General features: G+C 37.3%; 2 protein-coding genes across 5 annotated transcripts in view; one reads left to right on the forward strand and one right to left on the reverse strand.

The window, feature by feature from the left end:
* Positions 1 to 3,660: 3,660 nt before the first annotated feature.
* On the reverse strand, positions 3,661 to 8,268 carry LOC307159032 (endothelial differentiation-related factor 1 homolog). Of its 2 annotated transcripts, none has more exons than XR_013821329.1 (5): positions 7,955 to 8,152; positions 6,602 to 6,653; positions 5,450 to 5,610; positions 4,594 to 5,344; positions 3,661 to 4,348 (listed from the first exon to the last, which is right to left on the reverse strand). XR_013821329.1 is itself a non-coding variant. In XM_079872165.1 (5 exons), exons 1-5 carry the CDS (start codon positions 8,030 to 8,032, stop codon positions 3,933 to 3,935), a joined length of 447 nt encoding a protein of 148 aa, XP_079728291.1. In that variant the 5' UTR covers positions 8,033 to 8,268; the 3' UTR covers positions 3,661 to 3,932. The 2 variants fall into 2 exon arrangements, 1 of the variants encoding a protein (XP_079728291.1); XM_079872165.1 differs by having other exon boundaries at positions 3,661 to 3,994; positions 5,251 to 5,344; positions 7,955 to 8,268.
* Positions 8,269 to 9,647: 1,379 nt separating this feature from the next.
* prrc2b (proline-rich coiled-coil 2B) overlaps positions 9,648 to 16,866 on the forward strand; it is a 44,213-nt gene continuing 36,994 nt past the window's right edge. For 2 of the 3 annotated variants that reach the window (XM_079872090.1, XM_079872088.1), the window contains exons 1-4: positions 9,649 to 9,817; positions 12,180 to 12,358; positions 13,734 to 13,911; positions 16,168 to 16,270. In XM_079872090.1, coding sequence (XP_079728216.1) covers positions 12,244 to 12,358; positions 13,734 to 13,911; positions 16,168 to 16,270 — 396 coding nt within the window. In that variant the 5' untranslated portion in view covers positions 9,649 to 9,817; positions 12,180 to 12,243. Of the gene's footprint in view, positions 9,818 to 12,179; positions 12,359 to 13,733; positions 13,912 to 16,167; positions 16,271 to 16,866 lie in introns of all 3 variants that reach the window. The other variant, XM_079872089.1, reaches the window with a different exon arrangement.

The raw sequence follows: 16,866 nt of genomic DNA on the forward strand, positions 1-16,866 counted from the left end.
AGAATTCCGGAAAAAGTCAGAATTGCGAGATATAAACTCAGAATTCCAGAAAAAAAAAATCAGAATTGCGAGATTTAAACTCAGAATTCCGGAAAGAAAGTCAGAATTGCAAGATTTAAATTCAGAATTCCGGAAAAAGTCCGAATTGCGATATATAAACTCAGAATTCCAGGAAAAAAAAAAATCAGAATTGCGAGATTTAAACTCAGAATTCCGGAAAGAAAGTCAGAATTGCAAGATTTAAACTTAGAATTCCGGAAAGAAAGTCACAATTGTAAGAATTAAACTTAGAATTCTGGAAAGAAAGTCACAATTGCAATATTTAAACTTAGAATTCCAGAAAAAAAATATCAAAATTGCAAGATTTAAACTCAGAATTCCGGAAAGAAAGTCATAATTGCAAGATTTAAACTTAGAATTCTGGAAAGAAAGTCACAATTGTAAGATTTAAACTCAGAATTCCGGAAAGAAAGTCATAATTGCAAGATTTAAACTTAGAATTCTGGAAAGAAAGTCACAATTGCAAGATTTAAACTTAGAATTCCTGAAAAAAAAATCTAAATTGCGAGATTTAAACTCAGAATTCCGGAAAGAAAGTCACAATTGCAAGATTTAAACTTAGAATTCCTGAAAAAAAAATCTAAATTGCGAGATTTAAACTCAGAATTCTGGGGAAAAAAATCTAAATTGCAAGATTTAAACTCAGAATTCCGGAAAGAAAGTCATAATTGCAAGATTTAAACTCAGAATTCCGGAAAAAGTCAGAATTGCGAGATATAAACTCAGAATTCCAGAAAAAAAAATCAGAATTGCGAGATTTAAACTCAGAATTCCGGAAAGAAAGTCAGAATTGCAAGATTTAAATTCAGAATTCCGGAAAAAGTCCGAATTGCGATATATAAACTCAGAATTCCAGGGAAAAAAAAAATCAGAATTGCGAGATTTAAACTCAGAATTCCGGAAAGAAAGTCAGAATTGCAAGATTTAAACTTAGAATTCCGGAAAGAAAGTCACAATTGTAAGAATTAAACTTAGAATTCTGGAAAGAAAGTCACAATTGCAATATTTAAACTTAGAATTCCAGAAAAAAAATATCAAAATTGCAAGATTTAAACTCAGAATTCCGGAAAGAAAGTCATAATTGCAAGATTTAAACTTAGAATTCTGGAAAGAAAGTCACAATTGTAAGATTTAAACTCAGAATTCCGGAAAGAAAGTCATAATTGCAAGATTTAAACTTAGAATTCTGGAAAGAAAGTCACAATTGCAAGATTTAAACTTAGAATTCCTGAAAAAAAAATCTAAATTGCGAGATTTAAACTCAGAATTCCGGAAAGAAAGTCACAATTGCAAGATTTAAACTTAGAATTCCTGAAAAAAAAATCTAAATTGCGAGATTTAAACTCAGAATTCTGGGAAAAAAAATCTAAATTGCAAGATTTAAACTCAGAATTCCGGAAAGAAAGTCATAATTGCAAGATTTAAACTTAGAATTCCCGAAAAAAAAAGAAAAAAAATTGCGAGATTTAAACTCAGAATTCCGGAAAGAAAGTCACAATTGCAAGATTTAAACTTAAAATTCCTGAAAAAAAATCAAAATTGCGAGATTTAAACTCAGAATTCCTGAAAAAAAATCAAAATTGCAAGATTTAAACTTAGAATTCCTGAAAAAAAATCAAAATTGCAAGATTTAAACTTAGAATTCCTGAAAAAAAATCAAAATTGCAAGATTTAAACTCAGAATTCCGTAAGAAAGTCACAATTGCAAGATTTAAACTTAGAATTCTGGAAAAAAGTCAGAATTTTGAAATATAAACTCAGAATTGCAAGATCTTAATTAGCTTTTTATATTTTTATTTCATGGTGGAAATAAGCGTCCCTAAAGCATTTGGAAACGTGTAATCCTGCATCTGCATCACTAGTGTGTGTGATTGTGTCGATACACACTCCTGCTCCGTCTGTCACACACACGTGCTCCTGTACGGACTCTTATATTTGTGTTGTGTTCTCGTGAACTCTCGGTCGCGCTGCATTTCTCCATGTGTTGTTGTGTGTGTTTGTTCTCCTCCTCAAACTGCCCGTTCAGCCAGAACTATAACCAGAACTATATCAGTGTGTGCATTAAAGCACGGTAGTGAAATGCTCGAGCTCTTTAAAGCAGGACGTATGAAAGCACATTCCCTCCACATGAAAAATATGCTTTCGTAAGTCATAATTATACGATGAAAAGTCTAAATAATTACGAAAAACTCATAATGACACACTAAGTCGAAATTGACTGAAGACATTCAAAGTCATGGCTTAGTTTCCACTTTATCTCATTATCGCTTAGTGTGTCATAATTTCAACTTTTTGTCTCATAATTATGACTTGGTATGTCAATTACATTTTTGTCATTATATTGACATATCTCATTATTTTGACTGTCAATTTGAACTTTATCATAGAATTATGACTTTGTATGTCAATAATTAAGTAATAATTTAGACTTTTTACCTCATAATTGACTTACCATGTCATAATTTCAACTTTTTATGTCACAATTAACTTTTCATCTCATAGTTTTTAACTTTTTCCCAAAGCATGATTTTTTTCCCCTTATGTGGCAGAAATGGGCTTTCATAGGATGGGTTCTGATTGGCTGTCAATGTTTTAATCATTCCTCTTAGAGTTAGAAACCAATATTAAAACTGCACAGTTATTGTTATTCTGGTCCACGATGAGCCGCACACCACCAGCCTCCGATCTTCATCAGCCTTCCCACTGAGCCGCACACTTTCAGGATGATCCCTTTGTTTGGGTTTTCTGGAATCAGGAATGGTGTGAGTTGATGATCTTCCTCGATTCTCCGCCGTGACGCTCGTGAAGCGACGGATCGACACTGGATGTTCGGGGTTCAGTTTGTTTGAATCCCATGACTGTGTTTCGTGCTTTTAGAGGTCGTTTGCTCCTTGTGTTTTGTATTTTTCTAAATCTTGTTGCTCTCTCTCCCAGAAGACTCTGTATTTTGTGTGTGAACTCTTGAGTGTACAAATGTGACTTTAATACAGGGGGAAATTTGAACACTAATTAAAAGTTGTGGTGCTTTTTGAATTCCAGTATAGCAGATGTGTTTATGTCTATATCTCTCTTATTTTGCTTTCCTTTACATTATTTAGTGTTCCGGGGCAAAAATGACCTGCCTTTAAAATTGCTCATAAATCTCTCATGTTATACTATCACTAAATATAAGATTCAATCTTTTTGTTAACTTGTTTTCTGTCAGAATTTAGAGATAAATTCAGAATTTTTGAGATTTCTGAATTTAAACAGAATTCAGAGGAAAAAAAGTTAGAAGCGCAAGATTTAAACTCAGAATTGAAATTTCCAGTGCATGTGTGTGTGTGAGGTAAAAGGACACAAGCTGTTGTAACTCCGCCCCCTGTGCCGGGAGCTGCAGCTCATTTGCATTTAAAGGGACACACACAAAACGACACATTTTTGCTCAGCCTCAAAAAGTGACAATTTTAACATGCGATATAAAAATATCTGTGGGGTATTTTGAGCTGAAACTTCACTTATTTTACACCTTGTGAAAAGGGCATTATACCACCTCTTTAAAATTTTTGGGTAAAGGAAAATCCTCTCCAGCCAGTAGTAATGGACATGACGTCTCTAAAATGAGATTTGAATCAGATTTTATTCGAGTCTTCAACAACAGATAAAGCTTTGAGACGTGAACATGTCGGATCAAGGCCACAATCGAGCAAACCCGAAGTAACGTGCTTTAATGATTATATTGGGTTCTCGGGTTCATCTCCACAAGAGAAAGTCTTCCTGGAAGCAAGGATCTGCTCAAACGCATCACAGCTCTGCTTTAATCAGAAGAGTGTTTTCTTAATCCAGATTCACACTGGGTTTGACTCCAGTTCCGGCTGATCGAGGCTTTGTCTTCATTTCTTCTCAGGTTTGGCCTCCAGCGGCTGCCCGATGTCTTTCCCTCGCAGCTTCAGACCTGGATCAACAAGTCGAGTCTCCATCATTTATACATTTATACTTTACAGTGATAACAGGAGATTACAGTAACAGAGTGTTTAGGCTTTATATCAGCTCTAGAATAAAGTTATTGACCAGATAAAGTTAGTTTGATTGATTCACTTCCATTGCAAAGATCATTAGTTATTAACTTAGAGGCTGCTAACACGACACTTATACTAATATTTATCTCATAATTTATACTTTTTATCTCATAATTATGACTTTGTGTGTCATAAAAAAAATGGTCATAACTTTGACTTATTATTTTGACTCAATTTCAACTTTCATATAATTATGACTTAATATGTCATGAATTAAGTAATAATTTAGACTTTTTCCCCCGGTTTCACAGACAAGGCTTAAGCCTAGTTCCAGACTAAAATGCATGTTTGAGCTGTTATAACTGAAAGAAACTTTCTCTGACAGATCTTAAAATATGTCAGTGCCATTGTTTTGTCTCAAGATGCACACCAGTAATGTTTTTTTCTAAGGCACATTTATAAAGACTACTTTACTGTCCTAATTGAACTAAGGCCTAATCCTGGCTTAATCTAAGGCCTGTCTGTGAAACCAGGCCTTTATCTTATAATTATGACTTAGTATGTAATGACTTTTTTTGTAATTTAGACATTTAATCTCATTATGACTTTGTATGTCATAATTTAAATTTATCAGCACAATTTTTACTTGGTAAGTCACTTTCAATGTTTTGTCATAATTTTGACTTTATCTCATAATTTATTTCTTTTTCATAATTTTGACTTGTTTATCATTATTTTGACTGTCAATTTCACCTTTATCATATAATTATGACTTAGTATGTCATGAATTAAGTAATTTCAACTTTTTGTCATAATTTTGATTTAGAAAGACATAAAAGTCACTCATGACTTTTTAAGTATTAATTTATACTTTTTATCTCATAATTATGACTTACTATTTTTATGTCATAATTTCAACTTTTTATCATAATCATGACTTGGTATGTCATAATTTTAAAAAAATGTGTCAATTTTGATTTGTTTATCATTATTTTGACTGTCAATTTCAACTTTATCATATAATTGTGACTTAGTATGTCATGAATTAAGTAATAATTTATACTTTTTAGATCAAAATTATGACTTGGTATGTCATAAAAGTTTTTAATGAAATCATTTTTTGTCATAATTTTGCCTTTTAAGTGATAATTTGGACTTATCTGATAAAACACGGGCTTGATGAGCTGCTTACCAATGGCTCTCTCGATTTTGCCCATGACTTGATTATTGGGGATGGCCTTCCCACACTCGTAGTCGGCGATGACCTGAGGCTTCTCACTGATTTTCTGGTGAACAAACACAGAACATATTTCTGAAGGAGCATTTATGATCAACTTGACTGCGAATTATGCACAACAGGCTCAGAGACGGCTCAGGTCGCTCAGGCTTACAGTGGCGAGATCTTTCTGCGTCAGACCCTGGTTCTGTCGGCCTTTCTGGATCACTTTCCCCACTTCCAGTGGCACTCGCTGGTGATGGAGCTCCTCCGTCTCCTGGTCCAGTTTGGCCGTGTTCTTGGTCACCAGATGCTGCTTGTTCTGACCCGCCGACCCTGAGATGACCACACTCAAGTCAGATCTGGGAATACTGCATATATTATCTGTGCACATCATGACTGTGTTCATAATGTTGAATCAGAATAAGTTCCTTCTCTTCTCTGATGATGTGGGCGGGGCTTTAACCTGTCACTCACATGAGATCAGCCAATAGCAAACCACAACCATCCAATCAACTCCCCACAGACTCAATCAAGCCCCGCCCACATGTGTTCTTGTTCCGATATACGGCACAATAGAGGAGACCAGCACAACTTCAGTTTCATGATGTCTGACACAAGAGAAGACGTCTAACCATGATGATGGTGTCTTCTATATAAGATTAGACATGCGCAATATTCTGATGATATAGTGGATATGAACTGTCATCTTTATGTCTCACAAAATATCAATGCCGTTCTGACGACACAGGGGAAAAACACAGATATATAAATACCTAAACATGTTCACTAAAGCCACGCCTATAATCTCTGAATGTGTTTGACTTGTTCACAGCAGAAGAAGCACTTCTTTATTTTTATGGGTCAATTTGTATTGAATATACTGTGAAAAGCGCCATATAAATTAACTCTGAGCTGTCGGAAATACTGGAGAACTTGTTCTCACTGAGGCTCGTGAACATCTAAAACACCGAACCATCGTGGATCTGGACACATACTCACACTTCTACTAATGACATCCTTACAAACTAAAGCTCATTTTCTTGAGATAACAACCTCAAATTTGGATCAACTCGTTAAAAAATGTGGACTTTTGAGGGTTAAATGTCCGAATAGATGAAATACATAAGCATACTAATATGATTAAAGATAAAGATGATTCCTCTGAGTCACAGCAGTTTTACTGTAGATGATGATGATGATGATGATGATGATGTGTGAGGTTAAAGGTTAAAGGTTCATTAGTTGTTGTCAAACACACTCCAGTAAATCTACAGTCCAACATTACAACAAACTGCAGATGCAGAAAAGTATTATATTTCTTTACATTTTTTGGTGGTCTCGACGTCGTCTCCTCGCCTCTGAGCGGCAGCGACCGCCTAAACACACACACACACACACAAATATACTAACAAAAATGTTTACCATCTTTAAATACATTAAAAGTATCTAAATACTTAAAAGCATTATTAGCATCACGCTTTTACCCATTTTCACAATACAACTTTGAACACACTTTAAAAATAAAATATGAAAAATATACTTGAAGTGAACATTCTGTTTATTTTTTAAAAGTGTATTTATTTGCACTTTATTAGAAATATATTTTAGGAAATGATCACTGTAACAATGCATTGAAAGTGTACTTTCAAAATACATTATAGCATACAATACTATATTGTACAAAGTAGAGCTAAGTAATATTTGTTTGTTAATGTGCATTTGTTATTGAAGACAGAGTGACTGTGTAATATCTGGAGTAAGTCAAAGGTATTACTGAGCTTATACTTTTTACTCAAATATAATAAATATAATACACTTATGGTATATCGCTTGAATTTGTAATGTACTTGTAACACAAATAAAGTACACTTTAATATCACTAATCAAGGATGTAATTAGTCCCTACAGGCATATACTTTAGTACACAAAAGTACACTAAACACACTTAAAGTTATGCTTTACTACAATTTAATCACAACTAAAATATACTTAGTTGTTTGTAAAGCACTTTCCACATTACATCTGGTTTCACAGCACAGATTTCACTGTTTCTGTTTGTCCAAACAACAAGATCATGAACATGAAACACGTGACTGTCTAGAGTTGTTGTGGATCGAGAGAATATTCTATTTTCGGTTATAATTAGTTAACATGAACTAACAATGAGCAATACTTCTACAGCATTATTAATCTTAGTTAATATTAATTTCAACATTTACTAATACGTTATTAAAATCAAAGGTTGTGTTTGTTTAACATTAGGTAATGCACTGTGAACATGAACACACAATGAACAGCTGGATTATTATTAACTAACATTAACAAAGATAAAGACTGTAACAACTGTACTGCTCATTGTTAGCTCATGTTAGTTAACACGTTAACTAATGACCCTTATTGTAAAGTGTTACCCATATTTGTTTTCAGTGCAAATTCAGTTTATTTGTAAAGCACTTTCCACATTACATATTTAATGTTATTTAATTTCACAGCACTTGTTTCAGATTTCAGACACTGTTTCTGTTTGTCCAACAACAAGATCATGAAAATGAAACATGTAACTTTCTAGAGTTGTCGTGGATCGAGAGAATATTCTAGATTGCAGCGCGCGCCACGTGTGGGCCAGCCGAACCCGAACCCGAACCCGAACTGTGATCCGGATCAGCAGAACACTCACCTGTCTGGATTTGGACTGAGAGGCAGAGGGGTTCTTCTTCCTCAACACGGTCACTGTGTCCCAGTCGCTCTCGGCCATGCTGTCTCTCTGTGTGTGTGTGTGTGTGTGTGTGCCAGATCCGCTGGAGCAGAGATTCGCTGAACGCCAACAGCGACACCCGCAGTTCCAGCCGTCAATCAGCGTGACATCAAAATGGACACTTCTGGGAATATTGCAGTATTTATTATAAATTAGGTGTTTTTAATCTGCTTTAAGACACACCATGTGTAAGTTCATAAGTCGACAGCATTGCTGAGTATTTCCTCCTTAAAACTGCAGTGAACCAAAGACAGTCTCAAAAACACGCTTTGAAATCGCTGGTGTTTCTGACGTCACAAACTACCTTGTAACCAATCAGATCAGCGTGTGATCGTCAACCAGTGGATCTCTGAGCTGAGGGAGTGAGTGGAGGCGGGGCTCATTTGCATATTCATAGAACCGCGCATACTAAATGAGGCAAGGGTGTCGAGTTACATTCATGTTATTAATTAAAGTAGTTAAGTAAAAAACATTTAAATATGTCATTTTGGTGATCAAAGATGAGTTTTATGGGAAAAAATGATTGACTACGGGGGACTTTAATTCATGTGCCTCGTAATCGTGAATCAGAATAAGTTCCTCTTGCAGCATCTCTTCTCTTCTCTGATGACGAGGGCGGGGCTATAACCTGTCACTCACATGAGATCAGCCAATGGCAAACCACAACCATCCAATCGATCCCCAAGGCAGTGCCTCCTCAAAAAAAAATGGATGAGAAATCCATTGCAAAAAAATAAAACAATGCAAATATTATGCAATATGGCATTAAAATGTCTATAATTGGAACAACAACAAACGTTTGTTTGTTTTTAAAAGACGATTTGTAAACACGAAATTAAACGAGAAAACGAGAGGCGGGATTTATAGCAATGGAGGAACTGCCTTCTGTCACATGACTTTACTTCTGTCACATGACTTTACTCCATTCAGGAGGTCTGTTAAAACTCATTGGGCTCAGAGGAGTGATTTATAATAAATATACAGAAGTAAAGTCATGTGACACAAGGCAGTTCCTCCATTGCTCTATAAATCCCGCCTCTCGTTTTCTCGTTTAATTTCATGTTTGCAAATCGTTTTTTAAAAACAAACAAACATTATATAATTAAAAACATACAAACGTTTGTTCCATTGTTCCAAAAACAAGAGGAATACCTTGTATCGCTTAGTATGTGATCATTTAAGGCCATTAGTATATTTTGTTATTAATTAATCGACACATTAAGTTGTTCATATGATTCCTTAACGCAGCACTGCAAGACGGGAACGATAATAAATACAAACATTTGGTAAGGAAAATTCGTAAAGTCGGCATGAAATAAAGGTTGCGTGAGTCGCTTCAGGAGCAAGAACAAATGTGGGCGGGGATTGATTGGACAGTTGTGGTTTGCTATTGGCTGATCTCATGTGAGTGACAGGTTATAGCCCCGCCCACATCATCAGAGAAGAGATGCAGCAAGAGGAACTTATTCTGATTCAAGATTATGAACACAATAATGATGTGCACAGATAAACCATTTAGAATAAACCCTGCAATATTCCATTAAAAAACAAAAAACAAGAATCTGTATTTGTGTTTGACTCCTGCAGGCGGCGCTGTGGCGCGCTGGTGACGTCATATCCGCTCTGGGCGGCAGCAGCAGCAGCTTCACTCTCAGGCCGGGAAAACCCGATAACAAGCGAACAGAGAAAAACACTGAGAAATCTCCATCCATCCTGCCGAGTTTTTCTCTCCGGTGGAAATATATCGATATATGTGATCTGAAGTGACAGTCATACGTTTAATCGGTGAGTTATTCGCGCGCTCCGTGCGGTTATTCGCGTGTTTCGCGGCGGTTTGTCGCAGGATGTCTGAGTGTTTGTGTCGCTTTGTTCTGAGGAGCAGCCATTTTTAATCGCCTCACACATCAACAAGTCCACTCAAAACCCTCATTAACGCATCGATCACTCAATATACTGGTCTATTTTAACTAAACACCCGCGATACTGGCGATTCTGCCCATGTCTGGAGCTCGTTTGTCGGTCCTGCTGAAGTTTATACATCAGAAGCGGCTCGCGGCTAATCTCCGTTAGCATTGCTAAAGCTCTCAGAGAATTTGTCAAAATCTCGCAGATTATATCAAATATCGTTATTAATCAGCGCTCACGTGTATATTTACAGACTGTAGTGTGTGATCGTGTTGATTAAATGTGTGTGACATGAGCTGTTTGTTCAGGAATCAGGCTGGAGAGCTTCTGTTTACATCTCATGCTAACCGACTCTGCTCGCGGACGAGTTCGTGTTGTAACCGAGAGATTCAGTGGAAGTGAATATAGCGATTCCCTCGATTCACTAACAGCAGATTGTAGTTTAAAGAGTGGATTTGACAGATGTGCTTTTATTTAGCCTGGCACCAATTTCACATTTCGCTAATAAATCACTTTGAGTCCACAATCATCGTCTTGTGTAACAGTGAGTGTGTGCTTGCTTTCTCGTGAACTGTATTTGTGTATTTCTCATTTCTGGCTCATGTTTGAGTTTAGCTCTGATGATGATGATGATGATGAAGGCCATGTATCTGAGTGGAAATATAACGCTTTGTGTGTTAGTGTTCACGCACTTGATGTTTTTTCAAGGTTAGGTGTCTTTGTCCAAGCACTGAGTAATATTAATTAATAACGTGTATTACTGTATAGTTAGGGTTAGTTACTGTGTGTGTATAATTGACTGTTATTACCCGAGTAACAAACACTGTAAAATAAAGTGGTCCCACTTCATATTAGGCGTCTTTAACTGGTACTTGCATCAGAAGCATCATTATGTACAGTGCAGATTTATTGTGTTGATGATGTGAAACACTTGTGCTGCTATTGATGTGGGATACAGTAATGTTAGGGACTTGTGTATATATAAACAATAAGTGCATTGTTTCGAATGATTTATATACATGTTATTACAAAAGATACTTAATATGAGGTGGGACCAATACATTTTTGTCTTCATAGCTTCACAATCCAAAATAATTGAAATCCATCATTTCTGGGGCTTTATTTCGACTGTCTGTGAATCTCCTGTCTCTAATAAACATTTAGATGTCTGCGGATTGTTTTAGTGTGAATTGAAGGTTAAAGCTGAAGATTATCTCCTTATTTCTAAAGGTTTATGGGAGAGGAACGCAGATGTTCACGCTGCTCTTTTCCTCAGTTAGAGCGGGTGGGGTGTGTTACAGAAACAACATTAGTGAGATGTGTGGGAATTACTCCTTTATAAAGCGTTAGTTCATCCGAAGATGATCGTCCTGACGTCATCATCCTCATGTTCTCCAAACTCAAGGCTTTCTTTCATCAAGATATTTGTACTGAACTCTGACCCTCTATTGAAGGAAAGTCCATGCAACCAAAAATAAAGTCAATCTCCTGAAGTGACATGACTACTTCATATGATGAACAGATTTAATGTAAACTTTTAGTCAAATATAGTGATGCTTTTCTTACTTAGTATTTTTGTCTTGTTTCCAGTCCAAATATCTAAACATTCTTAAATCAAGATGCATTTACTAAAGTAATAAAATGACGTAAGATATTATGTCTTGTTTTCTGGGGAAATAAATCAAAATTAAATGAGTTTTTGCTTAAAAAAAGCTAAATTATCTACTAATGGGGTCAGAAAAATAATCTTGTTTCTGTTTGATTTAAGATTATTTTTCTGACCCCATTGGCAGATAATTTAGCTTTTTTAAAGCAACAAATCACTTAATTTTTAATAATTTCCCCAGAAAACAGGACATAATATCAAATGGCGTTTACTTTGGTTCTTGCGTGTTTGAGCTTCTGCTTACCGTGTTTAATTTGTGTACTTTTACAGTGTCTTTTCACAGTTTGTGAAGCATGAAATGGTTAAATCTGTGTTGTTGTGCAACTCTTCTGTTGTCTTGAACATGATGTTGCTTTGACCTCACGCCGACATCTCTCGACAGCCCAAGACTCTGCTTTGGCTTTCGTGTGTGTGTCCGCCTGACCTGGCTGATTATTCTGTCTCAGGTTGTGTTTTGCTGTTGCCCAGCTTTGAGGTGTGTCTGATCCAGATCCTCCTCGCGGCGCTGGAGCCGTTACACCGCACGGTTCAGGGTCGCACAGGTGTTGATTCTTCTTCTGTCGTGTCTTTCCACAGAAACAGACGGTACTGAGGAAGAGGTGCAAAGAAAAATTCCCATACTCGATGACATTACATCGCAATGTCCGATCGTTTGGGGCAAATAACCAAGTCCAAGGATGGGAAAAGCAAGTATTCATCACTCAGCCTATTTGACAAGTACAAAGGGAAGTCAATAGAAACTCAGAAAACCACAGGTGAGACTTGAGAACTCAATATTCAGATATGTAGTTCTGTCTGGGGGCGATTGATACTCTTATCAGGGTTCGGATGAGATGCTTAAAGCACTGGGATTTGAGCTTTGAAATTTAAGTCTTGGAAAACATGAACTTGAAAATTTCCTGGAAGTAGCGCTTGAATTATTGAAAGCCAATTATGGGAAATGTATTTTTTTATTTTATCTGTAAAACAATCTTGTCACACAGAATTAAAGCTGCAGTGCGTCTGATATAGATATAGAGGTAAATCTCATGGCTATGAGTGTGATATTGCTCTTATAAATATCCAAGTAAATGATACAGCTTTTATTCTTCAGGTCAATCATATATTCATGGGAGAAAAACATAAGAAAAGTGATATATTTTTGTCATAGTATCCTCAATGGTTAAAGTTGCCGTAATCATTGCATCTGCTGCACTTTATCTGTACCGTTTTGTTTTATTTGCTTATTTTTATTGATCTATATACCTTTTTAGAATTTAAAAGATAATGAAGAAAGATATTGGTTGATAAGTGAGATCTCTGATTGTAAAAAACAAAAAAGTAGTGCTTAAAGTCCTGAAATTAGATTTTACAGCATCTGTACGAACCCGGTCTTATTCATGCGTTTACTTAATCACAAATATTTCACATAGATGTCGTGTTCCTCAGACTTGGAGTCGTCCCCGTGCAGACGTCATGCATTCAAGCTGTCGTTCATTACAATGTTCACTGATTTCATAAGGCCTTTCCTTAAATGTCAAATTGCTTCATATTCATATGTGTCTCAGCCACACCATGTTGAGCGGCACCAAGGCGTCTCGTGTGAAATGATATATATGATGATCGGTTTATATTCACATTTATCCCATCTGTCCTATGTTTCCCATGATATAGTCAAACCAAAAATTATTCAGACACCAGATTTTTTTAAATCATTTATAATCATTTGTGACCAAAAATGATTGGGACAATTTGAGCTGATCGTGTTTTGCTGAAGTGTGTTGTCTTTAATTGCTAATGCTTTTCTAACACACAGACTGAACACAATGAAGCATTGCTTGGTGATTGGTTGAGCTAAACTGGTATTATCTAATTGTGTAGTTAAATTTAACAGCTGACAGATATTCAACATAATTCATGTGTGAGACAGTCTAACAGAAGGACGGACAAAACCAGTCAAATATCAGCTGAGTTCTGCTCATATTTTATCACCATTTTCTAAACTATAGCGAATAAACTGAGATAATGTGAGAAATGTTGAAGCTGTCTGAATAAATGTTGGTTTGACTGTATGTGATGTTGGTTTGACTGTGTGATGTTTCCCTGTATATGTGTCTGTATATGTGACCGCCTCTCTCCTGTCTCCTGCAGTTGTTGCACGACATGGCTTACAGAGTCTTGGCAAAGTGGCCGCTGCCCGGCGCATGCCTCCTCCCGCTCACCTGCCGAGCCTGAAGTCTGAGAGTAAAGGAAACGATCCCAACGTGTTTATCGTGCCCAAAGACGGTACAGGATGGGCAAACAAGCAGGATCAACCCGATCCAAAGAGGTCAGGCCCGAGTGCTCAGTAAAACATTTCTAGTGTGGCCTGTGTGAGGGCAGATGGTGAGCGGTAGAGTGTTTTGAGTCGTTTTACAGCAGGTGTGTCTGCAGTGATTATCATGCAGAGCGGCTTGTGTTAAAGTCCCGCTGTATCCCTTAAAGCTCATCTTTGATCACCAAAATTACATATTTAAATTTTTTTTTTCCTTAAAAATGCCTTAAAGTATCTTGAATGTAACTCGACACTCTTGCCTCATTTGGTATGCGCAGCTCTATGAATATGCAAATGAGCCCCGCCTCCACTCACTCAGCTCAGAGATCCACTGGTTGACGATCACACGTTGATCTGATTGGTTACAAGGTAGTTTGTGACGTCAGAAACACCAGCGATTTCAAAGCGTGTTTTTGAGACTGTCTTTGGTTCACTGCAGTTTTAAGGAGGAAATACTCAGCAATGCTGTCGACTTATGAACTTACACATGCTTTGTCTTAAAGCAGATTAAAAACACCACATAGACACATAAACAACATTAAAAGCTGGATTTTCACCACAGCGGGACTTTAAAGGGGTGGTATAATGCCCTTTTCACAAGATGTAAAATAAGTCTCTGATGTCCCCAGAGTGTGTGTGTGAAGTTTTAGCTCAAAATACCCCACAGATATTTGTATATCGCATGTTAAAATTGTCACTTTTTGAGGGTGAGCAAAAACGCAGCGTTTTTGTGTGTGTCCCTTTAAATGCAAATGAGCTGCTGCTCCCGGCACAGGGGGCGGAGCTTCAAGAGCTCTTGTGTGTGTGTGTGTGTGTGTGTGTGTTAGCAGCTCCAATTACCTTACACAGACACACTGAAAATTTCAATTTGACATTCGGGAGGAATGTGGTGTAGTCTCTACCAGCCGTTTGTTGTCGTCCTTAAAAGCGATTTCTGTAAAGGCAAATATCTCCCTTTGCTTTGAACTTTGAGCGATGTAACTTTGCAGATGTTGATTATGCTCAAACAGCAACATTACACACTAACTAAAGTTAGAAAAGTCAAATCATAATCAACCACCCCTTAAAGAAAGGCATGTGTGTAAAGAGAAAGGGAGATGCTCATTACACAGTGTCAGTCCTGTGTTTTTCAGGGAAGTGTTTTTTTGAAAAGTATGGCCCACAGGAGTTGTGTAAATCCAAAAATAAACTGGTTGAGGGTGGGGTCCTGGTTACTGTATGATGAAATCTCATAATACATTTATTGCATGTACGGATTGCTTGTGTCAGCGCTGCACGAGCTCGCATGTGAGCCAGGGATGCCAATAAAAGGCGATGGTGTTACTCTGTGTTACCCGGTAACTCCAGAATTTTGACAATACCTGTTTCTTAGAACGTGATCTGGCTTAGTGTGATCATGAAATCACAACGGTTGTGTAATAACCACGATCAGATGATTAATAATCAATAATTGTGTGCGACGAGGTTGTTAATCGAAAGCATTTGCTTCTTTTGAAGCCGTCAGCCCGCATTATTTCAACATACTTTAAAATAATTGTTTAACAGTGGAATTCCTGGTGAAAAACTACATTACCCATGATGCTATACAGAAAATTCCACCAATCAGAGAGTTGAAACCAGCAAAGCACTTTTTAGCTCCGCCCACTGCCATGAATCTCCGCGAATTACGTAATTGATGTCAATCTCTCTACACACTCTAAATATTTGAATATATATATATATGCATTTTGTGCAATAAGCCTAAAATATATTTTATATATAAGCGTGTTCAAATTGTCCCTTCTTGAGGGTGAGCAAAAACGTGTCGTTTTGTGTGTGTCCCTTTAAATGCGAATGAGCTGCTGCTCCCGGCCCAGTGGGCGGAGCTTCAAGAGCTCGTGTGTGTGTGTGTGTGTGTGGGTTAGCAGCTCCGATTACCTCTTCTCAACATGGACTCACCCCCTTTGCGTGTTCCCGGGGGCGGGGTTTATGTAAATCTTAGGGTTAGTGATGTCACTAACCCGGGAGGAGGCTCATTGTAGTCCCTGTCAGTCGTTTGTTGTAGTCCTTAAAAATATCTCCCTTTGCTTTGAACTTTGAGCGTTGTGTATTTGCAGATGTTGTTTATGCTCAAACAGCAACATTACACACTAACTAAAGTTAGAAAAGTCAAATCATAATCAACCACCCCTTTGAAAGGACTTGGTTCTCAAAATATCCAGCTCTATTTTTGTATGTGAACGTCTGTCGTCTGATTGGCTGACGGTTTCTTCTCTGGTTTTCCTCCTTTAGTTCCGTTGCATCTTCAGCACAGCTGCCGGAGTCGCAGCCACCGCTGGCTTTACAGAAATCTGTCTCCAATCTTCAGAAGCCCACGCCAATCACCAGCCAGGAGGTACAGGCCTTCAGCTTCTCTTCACTGGCTGCGCTTACATGCACATCCTGATTCAACCCGACTCAATTCATTCCGGTTGATGAATCTGAACGCAGTGTTTACATGAACGCTGAACATGTGATCGGGTTGATGTGCGCGTTTACATGTCACGATTCAAATCAGAATATATTTTTAGACATGCGCTCACTGCACAGATATACAGAGTTTCCCACTGTTTCCTCATCATAACTGTTCTCCTACACTGGCTCTTTATTTGTTTTAAACAGCAGACTTAATATTTATCCATTTCTGGTCATAATTTGGAGATAATGAGCGTATGAGCCGTTGTGCCGCTGCTTATATTGATCACGCAGTAAAAATGCCCAAAGCCAGTCGTGTGTGTGTGAGCATCTGAAGCAGCGCTGGAGGGCCGTCGTCCTGCTCACACACGCAGAAGAGGAGGATTATTACACTATTTCTACGTCCTTGCGTTATTTCCAAGTCATTTCTGTTTCCGTTTTCAATCCGATCAAGTGTTTACATGTTCTCTCGATCGGATTAGAAAAGGAATAAACCCCCCTCTTTCAATCCGATCGAAATTTCGGATCGATTAAGGC

Source organism: Squalius cephalus (assembly GCF_949319135.1).
Source record: "Squalius cephalus genome assembly, chromosome: 5".
Taxonomy (NCBI): domain Eukaryota; kingdom Metazoa; phylum Chordata; class Actinopteri; order Cypriniformes; family Leuciscidae; genus Squalius; species Squalius cephalus.

Excerpts from the sequence above, each read along its gene's own strand:
- LOC307159032 (XM_079872165.1), bottom strand. The coding sequence starts at position 8,032 with ATGGCCGAGAGCGACTGGGACACAGTGACCGTGTTGAGGAAGAAGAAC. Across the intron at positions 6,654-7,954 it reads CTCAGTCCAAATCCAGACAG|GCGGTCGCTGCCGCTCAGAG; the intron begins GTGAGTGTTCTG and ends GTGTGTGTTTAG. Across the intron at positions 5,611-6,601 it reads CGTCGAGACCACCAAAAAAT|GGTCGGCGGGTCAGAACAAG; the intron begins GTAAAGAAATAT and ends TGGTCATCTCAG.